This window comes from Podospora bellae-mahoneyi, chromosome 3 (assembly GCF_035222275.1).
Source record: "Podospora bellae-mahoneyi strain CBS 112042 chromosome 3, whole genome shotgun sequence".
NCBI lineage: Eukaryota > Fungi > Ascomycota > Sordariomycetes > Sordariales > Podosporaceae > Podospora > Podospora bellae-mahoneyi.
In genome coordinates this window covers 3359650-3368812 of record NC_085882.1, presented here as the reverse complement: position 1 = coordinate 3368812, position 9163 = coordinate 3359650, and the positions used below count along the sequence as shown (strand labels likewise).

The following is a 9163-nucleotide window of genomic DNA, read 5'->3' as shown; positions in this document are numbered from 1 at the left end:
AGCCTCGCGGGTGTACCAGGGTTTCAGACTAATGCAGGCACTATAACAACGCAGGCAAACTGCCGGGCTAGATCCACGGTTTCCAAGGGGGATATTTCCACCAGTTGTTGATGGGAAATGTGGCCACCGTTGGATTAGCTGAGATGGATCTCAAATCACGATAACAAGTGTAATGTTGCCTTGGTGATGTGACAAGCCATCAATAATCATCTTTTGCTCACCGCTTGCCTCATCACACATCACCCACTGGATGTTATCTCTCCCCAACCCCACCTGCCTCCATCATGTCCCCTTGTTCCTTCCCTTTGTAGATCCTGTGGCACCACTACCACCGAAGAAACCATGACCTCCCGCTCCCGGTACCGTCTCCTCTTTGCCGTCTCTTGCGTTCTGTTCACCTACTCCTTCTTCAACCACCACAAGTTTCCCCTAAACGTTGACATCCTCTGGCCGGATCAGCAATCATCACGACGAACAACCCCGCCAATAGAAGAACGCCAACAAGTCCCGCTCGCGTCACTTGAATCATCGTTTTTTACCTGGTCAGATCCCGACGCACCACCAATCCCGAAGCCACCGTACAAACCTGAGCTTAAAGAGTCACCACCCATACCGGATCCGTTCCCTTTGCTGTCTGAATACCCGGCTCCGCCGAGGAAGTTCCTGTTGCAGCATGTCCCCAAACCGCCGAGAGGGCAATCGAAAGAGGAGGCGCCGCTCTTGATAGGGTTCACCCGGAACTGGCCTCTGTTGTTGCAATGCGTCACGAGCTACATCGCTGCAGGGTGGCCACCGAGCAGCATTTATGTTGTGGAAAACACCGGGACCATGTTTAGCAATAAGCAGGGGCGGTTGACGTTGCAGAATCCGTTTTACTTGAATCATACCCAGCTGGGGATGTTGGGGGTGAATGTCATCATTGTCAGTTTCCTGTCTTTTCTTTTGATTGCGTAGAATGGGAGGTATACTAAACAGCAAAAAAAAAAAAAATAAAGACACCCACACTGTTGACCTTTGCCCAACTTCAAAACTTTTACCTCTGGTATGCCCCCCTTTTCCTCCCTCTCCTCACGGAGACTAACCAACCCCAAAGGACGGCCCTCAACCGCAACTGGGACTACTTCTTCTGGTCCCATCAAGACCTCCTCGTCTTTTCGCCACCCGATGACCCTTCATCCACTCTCTACTCCAACGTTTTGTCGGTCATGCAGTACCTCAAAACCCCCGCCGCTCCCAGGTGGGCTCATCACTTCTTCGCCTACGACCATTTGACCCTCGTCAACACTGCCTCTGTCTTGTCCACCGGCGGCTGGGACACCCAAATCCCCTTTTACTCCACCGACTGCGACATGTACACCCGCCTGATGTGGGCTGGTTTCTGGCAAGGGGAGTCGCCCGATGTAGGGCGCATCTTTGACGTCAAGACAGTGGTTGATGACTTTGCTGCGCTGCTGTCACTACCGGGTTACCAAGCGAGTTTCAACGGGACGGTGTATGAGGATCCGGTTGAGCTGGGGGAGGTGATGCAGGATGTAAAGTACAACCATAGCAACGACAACTCGGGGAGGAATACCTGGCAGCTGAGGCAGAGGGGGGGCCAAGACGAGCCGTTCTATCGGGACGCGGTTGGGTTTGAGGTGGGGACGCAGATGACGATTGAGTTGGGGAGGAAGGTGTTTGCGGAGAAGTGGGGGCATAGGGGGTGTGATATTGCGTTGATGGAGGGGATCGAGAGTGGGGATGCGTGGAGGTTGGAGAGGGATTGGGAGGAGGGGGACGGGGGGGAGGATAGTTGGTAGTCTTTTTCTTAGTTTAAGGGAATAAGTTTTCCTGAAATACAACTGCACAACACTAGGTGATGATTAGAGGAAGAAACTCTTTACTGTGCGGAGTATGGGATAGTAAAGATAAAACAAAAAAAAAAAAGAGAAAAATAAGGAAACGCTGGACACGGCGCCCCTGGAAAATCAAAAATGCTATGTGGACGGGCCAGAAGTCAAACCTGGGTCTTCACTCAAACTCGGGAGTGTAGTAACCGCTATACCACCGAGCCACGGAAATTGGAATCGGAACTGGAAAGTATATACCCTCCCCTAGCTGGGTGTGTGTGGCTTGTTGGAGGGCTAAGGGTGACGGTTGTCGGGTTGGGACTTGCCGGCTAGTAAGAACGCTGTTTGTTTGGAAGAGGTAATAGTCTCGAGAGTTGTGCTGCTGTCTTGCTGTTTTTGGATCTGTAAGATGGTCTACTGCTACCCTCGGCACTTAGCTCATCGTGCCTGTAGCTACTGCCTGGCCTGTGAAGACCACACTCCTAACTCCTCCCCCTACTTCATCTCATCCTGAATGCTCCTCAACACAGTGTAAAAATTCGGAGTTATTTTTTGATGCCATGCCCCAGCCCAGACTGAACACCGACACTGACATAAACCGGGCATGAAACAACAACTCAACAGAATGAATACGAAAGTCGTGAAAATGTCACCTTGATCACCCTATCATAAGCACAAAGAGTAGTTACAATTCAGCTCAAAGCCTATCAAGTCAATTCTTTTTACTGCTATGCTTACTTGCTATGCCGACATCAAAAGACACAAACACCAAATGCCCCCCGGTTTCCCCATCCCTTCCCCAAAGAAAGACAAAAAAACAAAAGCCTTCTCCTCCTTTTTTCATCGCTGAACCCACAAGTTTAATTCATCCAACAATTTCCCATACGTACAAGACCACACCAGATCATATCCGACAGAACATATAAGTACCTTACGTTTCGTAGTCCATCATGAAAGAACCTCCCCTCACCACCACCATGAAACAAAAGAAATTACCACTCTCATGTAGATAAACTTCCCCTTAAAAAATAGACATCATCCCCCTCTTGTAAAAGGACTCACCAAAACCTCCTCCTCGTAGGCGTAGCCTTCTTTGTCTTGGTGGTCGTGGTCTTGCTCTCCTCCTCCACAGGCAGCGAAACAGTAATTTTCACCGTCTCAGTCTCATAAACAGTCTGCTCCACCGTCTGCGGTATGGCAGTCACAATCCTCGACACAGTCTGCGTCTTGGTCACCACGCTGACCCGCACAATCTCCGTCACCGTCTCGAACACGCGCACAGTCTTGTGCTGCGTGACAAAAGGCCCGGGGATAAAGTCGATAACGGTCGAGTGCCTCTTCCCAATGACGACCTGCTCCAGACCGCCGTACTCTTCACTGCCACCAGGTTTCTTCCCAACGACGACTTGCTCAAGACCAGACTCTTGCGGGGGTGCGTCGGCCTTCTTCCCGCCGGCGGCAACGACCTGCTCAAGACCATATTCCTCCGCTTCCGGCTTCGGTGCCTCAGCCCCAAAGACTTCCACCCCCCTCTCACCATTGGCAACAGCGCCGGCGGGAGTTTCATCGTCTGATTTGGGTGCGGCCCCGTAAACCTCAACCCCGGACTCGGGCTTCTCGGCGGCGGGCTCGGCGGGCAGCGGAACGGCGACATCATCCTGCGCTGACTGAGCCACAGCATTGACCGCCGCCGATGCGAGGACAAGCTCCGCACTAGCCTCAGTAACCGCGGCAACCGGAGCCTCAGAGACGTTATTCTCCGCCTCCTCCTCCTCCTCCACAGTTCCGACAACGGGGACCTTTTCCTCCTCCTCCGCAACTTCAATCGACGGAACCTCACCCTCAACCTCACCAGCAGGCGTCTCCTCCACAACCACACTCTGAGCCTGAGCAGGCGGATCAGAAGCAACACCATAAACAACACCCCCCAAGCCCATCGAACCATCCTCGGTACTAGCCAAACCCGCAGTCGCCTCGGGCACGCTCGCCTCAATCTTCGCCTCAGGCACCTTCTCAACAGCATAATTCTCCGGCCTCGGCTCAGACTTGTACGTGGCAGGCGCCAAGTCCTGCTGTCGATTCCCCAGCCCAATCACAACCACAAGCAACACCAACACGACAATAGCCACATTCTTCGGGTCGTTGAAAAAGTCCCTAGCCACCAGCGCGCCCGCCCTGACATATGTCCACCCATCCTTCACCGTCTCATTCCCGTTATCCAACGCCACCCTAAACGCCTCGGTGAGTAAATCGATAAATCCCGCGTTTTGGAGCTCCCGCTGACGTTTCTGCGCTCGCTCAGCCTGTCGGCGCTCGTACTCGGCTCGGCGTTCGCGAATGACTTCAGAGGGTGAGAGGGGCGTGGGAGGCGCGATGTACGAGTCGGGGTGTCGGTCGCGGAGGGTCGATGACTGATCGAGGCTAGACGTTGGCGTGATGGCTACGAGAGCTTGGGATACCGGAACAGACCCGCAACCTTCACCGACCGAGAACGCTGGTCTTGCAAAAGATGCACGCTCGGCAGCCGGTTCTGGGGTTGGGATCGGTTCAGGCGGGGGCATGTCGCCATAGATTTCGCGCATCCGCTCTTCGTCGCGACGTCGACGCTCTTCAGATGTGTCAAGGCCGTCTTGTGCCGCGCGGGGACGCGATGATGACGGGGGCTGCAGGAACTCTGGTGAGGTCACCCGATCGAAGGGTTCCATTGGTGGCTCAGGTGTCGATGGCTGGACTTCGACATGCAGACCAGAAGAAGGCCGCAAGCCATGCAGACCAGACGTCGGGCGAGATCGTTGGGCATGGGCTTGCGCCTCTGGAGTGAGCCCTGACTTGGCCGCAGCCTCGGCACCCAGCAATAGGTCTCTCTGTCGTTGCTCCTCCTGCTCAAGCTGGAAGACGGCCACCTTTTCGAGCTCATGCTGCATTGCTGGTGTGAGAATCAGTTCGACCTCGCAGTCCACCCGCTCCATTTCCCTCCAGCAGGCTTCCCAGGCGCCGGATTTCATGAGTCCGTTGCTAGCGTACACCTTTACCCGGTAAATCTTGCTGGAGCCCAGCTTCTCATAGCGGATCTCGGCCTTGCATTCCTTACACCAATGCCGGTTATCCTCAGTTGACTTTGGGTATTCCAACTCGCCTTCCTCATCGTCTTCGGCCGTCACGTTGGCTGGACCGAGATAGTGCCCGCATTCCAAGATCCTGGCTCTTCTCTTGAATGGTAGCTCGAGAGCTTCGAGGAGACGCTCTTCAAGCACCTCGAAATCGTTCTGCGGATGTGGGAGAAGAATACCGCGCTCGAGAACAGTGTCGCCCAGTCGGTCCTGCAGATCACGCCACGAATCGCGCAAGGCCTTGATTTCGTCCGAGGCCACATAGGGAAGCCCCCCTTCGTCGATGGTCTTACCGCTGACGAGATCGAGCCCATCAAGCGTCTCGCCCCAGACCCAGCGAAGAGGCAGGAGGGTAACGTGGAGAAGAACGAGGGGAGCCTCTGTTCGGACCTTGAAACGGCTCGGTGTTGTTCGCCCCTTGGGAGAGTATTGTACCTGGACGGTGGGACTGCCGACCCGGGATACTGTGGGAAACATGACGGGCGTTCCGCTGTGTCGCTTGTTCGGCCTGGCGGAGCTTCCGTCGAACACTGAAGGTGTGGGAGAGCCCGTCTGCAATGCGCGGATTTCGGAGGGGGTGCGAATCGACGAGCGGGCCGACCGAGTCGACACGCCGGACACGATCCGATCCGAGTTCCTGCTTTCGGATGTCCTACTCGAGGCGCACGACTGTCGACGAGATTGACTGTCCTTTCCTTGGGGTGTCTTGGAATCAGAATCGTGCCCTCCATCTACCGACCCGACGGAACTGTGGCTGCGGGACCCATGCTCGCTAAATACGTCGTCGCCGTGGTGGGAGCTGTTATCGGCGGTGTCCTCGCTGGCGGTGCGAGAGTGGAGGTGCTGGCGGAGCAGCGAGCTTGTGGATTCTCGTCGGTTGGGGCTATCCCGACCGCTATATGTGCTCGTCGCGTCCGACTCTTCCCCCTCGATGTCTTCGGCTGTGGTGGCGCGAGGTTTTGTCTCGGGAGCTACGGTCTTTTCCGGGTCCTGCTCCAGCTTCGATGCAACGACGGTCAGCAAACACCTTCCACGGTCACAATGGACGGCAGGGAAATCTACCTCTGTGGACAGCGGCACCTGCGCCGCTCGTGTGTCGTTGTCGGCCATGTCTCGGTCGCTGGGGTCTACAAAGATTGCAAAATCCAGAGGTGGTGGCTCTTTGAGCTTCCAGAGCATACTTTGTGTGTGTTTATAGATACCAGCCACCCCTTGGACGCTCGGGCAACGAACCGAAAAGCCGGTGCAGCAGTATTGGTCGAATCAAGTTCCACCGGGTGGAGAGGCTAGACTCGGCGATGCGCTGGCAGTCGGCAAGGGGAGGACGACGGGAGGATCCGACTGGTGTGGCCGGGTCTGGTGGTGGTCGGGCACAAAGTGACAGGCGGCGGCAGCAGGGGGCGGGGGCGGGAAAGGCGGTGACGGGTGCTGTGACAGGAGGAGGAGAGCTTTCTCTGCCAGTCACCCAAGTCTTGCATTGGTGGGCGAGGTAAACAAACAGTTGCCAGGTCGACACAGCCCCGCATTTATCTCGGGTCTTGGCCCAGACCACCCAACGGCGAGTGTGCAAGTGAACATCATATTGGTGTTCCACCGCATTCGAACCGCTGGATACACAGCTGCTTGATGTGGCGCCTCATTGCTCCGGGCTGGGATGAATTGACTTTGCATCGACATTCCATGCCTGGACGTTCAGCGGTAGGGAGCATTGACAGGTGCAGGGTTCCGAGTTGGATGAACTTGACAGCTGCGGAACCTGACGTCATGTCTTGGCGTGTCTTCTCTGCCCTTCGTGAGAATAAGCATTTTCGACGGAAATCTTAGATGGGAGATGAGGTGCTGTCTTGGTGAAAGGCATTGAAGTGGTAGAGATGGTACGATACAGGCACTCAGCATAATACCTTGCTACGTGTTCTGCCTTCGTCCATGGTTGAAGAGGGGCAATCTCCCAACGCTACAAAAAGCCATTTAATCTGAGTACCGCTATCCGATAACAAACAGATAAAACCCCTCAACATGGCCCTGTCAATTCCTGCCTTATTCCATCCCAATGTTGGATGCTGCGCCTTGACCAGGCGTCCAGACCGAAGGCTCACCGCCGCGATGTCACCCTCCGTCCCACTCCCAAGGGCTCGGGCTCCGAGTATCCCACACATCGGGGGGGGGGGCTGCCCGAACTGGCCATGACGTCCAAGTAAGCTTCCAAGTTTCCAACAGATGGGATTCCGCCTGCCCCTGCCGAGCCTGTTTACCATTGAACCCAATCTAGGCCCAGATCTCTATCTGAGTCGAGCATCTGGCAACCTGCTTAAAATCACATCCTACCCCTCGAGTCCCCTAGCCTTCATCTTTCTTTTATTTATTCATTTTCTACCCTTTACATCAAAAAACAACATCAATCAACATGGGCGACAACCCCGAACGCACCCCCTCCCCCTCGAGGCGGGAGCCTACACCAGAGAACATGACCATGATGCAAGGCTTCGAATGGTACATCCCCGCCGACCAACAACACTGGGCCCGCCTGATGAAAGCCCTCCCCCAGCTGAAAGAATTCGGCATCGACAACATCTGGATCCCCCCCGGATGCAAAGCCACCTCCAAAAACGGCAACGGCTACGACATCTACGACCTCTACGACCTGGGCGAGTTTGACCAAAAGGGCACCATCTCCACGAAATGGGGCACCAAAAGGGAGCTCGTCCGTCTTTGCAATAAAGCGAAGGAGCTCGGCGTGGGGATCTACTGGGATGCGGTCCTCAACCACAAGATGGGCGCTGATCACAAGGAGCGGTGTCCTGTTGTCGAGGTTGACGAGAATGATAGGACGAGGGTGGTTAGTGGCAAGTATGAGATTGATGCCTGGGTTGGGTTTGAGTTTCCGGGACGAAAGGAGCAGTACAGCAGGATGAAGTGGCATTGGTATCATTTTACCGGGGTGGATTTTAACGCCGAGAATGGGAAGAAGGCGATATACAAGATTGCGGGTGAGCAAGGGGAGGGATGGGCGAGTGAGTGGGATGGGGATGTCGATGATGAGAAGGGGAATTATGATTTCCTCATGGGCTCCGACATCAACCATGAGCACCCTGAGGTGAGGGAGGACATCATGCGGTGGGGGAGCTGGCTTGCGAATGAGATTCCGATCAAGGGGATTCGGTTTGATGCTGTCAAGCACTTTAGCGAGGACTTTTTGCGCGAGTTTATTAAGAATATGGACGAGGAATTTGGGCCGGGGTGGTTCTTTGTGGGGGAGTTTTGGAAGGATTCGTTGCAGGACATGGTGAGGTGCTTTTGCTATTCAGAGCTCATGGTACTACTGGCTAACATGGCTTTAGAACGACTACCTGGCAAGGATGAGGTACAAGTTCTCCTTGTTTGACGCGCCATTGGTTCATAACTTTAGCGACATCAGCAGGGCCAATGGGGCTGACCTCAGAAAGGTGTTTGACGACACCTTGGTCCAGGCGCAGCCTGTTTCGGCGGTTGTAAGTCACTTCCTTGGCACTTGCTGAAGCCGACACTAACCATTTAGACATTGGTGATGAACCACGATACCCAGCCCTATCAGGCCCTTGAAGCTCCAATTGAGGGCTGGTTCAAGCCTCTGGCCTATACTCTCATCCTTCTGCGCGACCGAGGCTACCCTTGCGTGTGGTACGGTGACTTGTATGGCATCCAAGGCGAGCACCCCTTCCCTCCCTCCTGCGGTGGTGATCTCCCGAGGATCATGCTAGCCCGCAAGCTGTATTCGTACGGTCAGCAAGCCGACTACTTTGACTACCCTACCTGCATCGGCTGGGTGCGGTATGGTACCTGGGACAGGCCGTTTGGCTGTGCCGTGGTCATGAGCAACGCTGGGCCGGGAAGCAAGAGAATGCATGTTGGTGAGATGCACGCGGGGGAGGTATGGACCGATGTTATGGGGTGGAATGATGCCAAGATCAAGATTGGGGATGATGGGTTTGGTGAGTTTGTGTGTGGGCAGACGAGCGTGAGTATTTGGGTGAATGAGAAGGCGAAGGATCGGGCGAGGTTTGAGAAGGAGTTGTAAGTTTTATTTTCTGGTATGCTTTGAGGGTACAATTACGGTTTGGCTAACAGTGGACAGTGATGCCGACATCTACAGGATACCCTATGACGAGTCGGGCTCTACCTCTTCGTAGGCCTGTGATGAAAAGTATACCCATGACGGGGTCGTAAGCGAGGGTTGCAGTTGAATAG

At 54.8% G+C, this 9163-nt stretch overlaps 3 protein-coding genes across 3 annotated transcripts; 2 read left to right on the top strand and 1 right to left on the bottom strand.

The window, feature by feature from the left end:
• Nucleotides 1-200: 200 nt before the first annotated feature.
• Nucleotides 201-1799, top strand: QC761_309740 (uncharacterized protein; the record flags this gene model as incomplete). Its single annotated transcript, XM_062878121.1, has 2 exons — nt 201-921; nt 996-1799. The coding sequence occupies exons 1-2, from the start codon at nt 343-345 to the stop codon at nt 1797-1799; spliced, it is 1383 nt and encodes a 460-aa protein (XP_062733960.1). The 5' UTR covers nt 201-342.
• A 725-nt stretch (nt 1800-2524) lies between these two features.
• Nucleotides 2525-6277, bottom strand: QC761_309730 (uncharacterized protein). Its single transcript, XM_062878120.1, has 2 exons — nt 6002-6277; nt 2525-5938 (listed from the first exon to the last, which is right to left on the bottom strand). The coding sequence occupies exons 1-2, from the start codon at nt 6116-6118 to the stop codon at nt 2888-2890; spliced, it is 3168 nt and encodes a 1055-aa protein (XP_062733959.1). The 5' UTR covers nt 6119-6277; the 3' UTR covers nt 2525-2887.
• On the top strand, nt 2873-9105 carry QC761_309720 (uncharacterized protein; the record flags this gene model as incomplete). Its single annotated transcript, XM_062878119.1, has 4 exons — nt 2873-8222; nt 8278-8427; nt 8475-8989; nt 9051-9105. Exons 1-4 carry the CDS (start codon nt 7344-7346, stop codon nt 9103-9105), a joined length of 1599 nt encoding a protein of 532 aa, XP_062733958.1. The 5' UTR covers nt 2873-7343.
• Nucleotides 9106-9163: the final 58 nt, after the last annotated feature.

What these genes read in the sequence shown, in the direction of transcription:
- QC761_309730 (XM_062878120.1), bottom strand. Translation starts at nt 6,118, where the DNA reads ATGCTCTGGAAGCTCAAAGAGCCACCACCTCTGGATTTTGCAATCTTT. An exon ending in AGGTGCCGCTGTCCACAGAG is followed by an intron (nt 5,939 to 6,001) that starts GTAGATTTCCCT and finishes GTTGCATCGAAG; the next exon opens with CTGGAGCAGGACCCGGAAAA.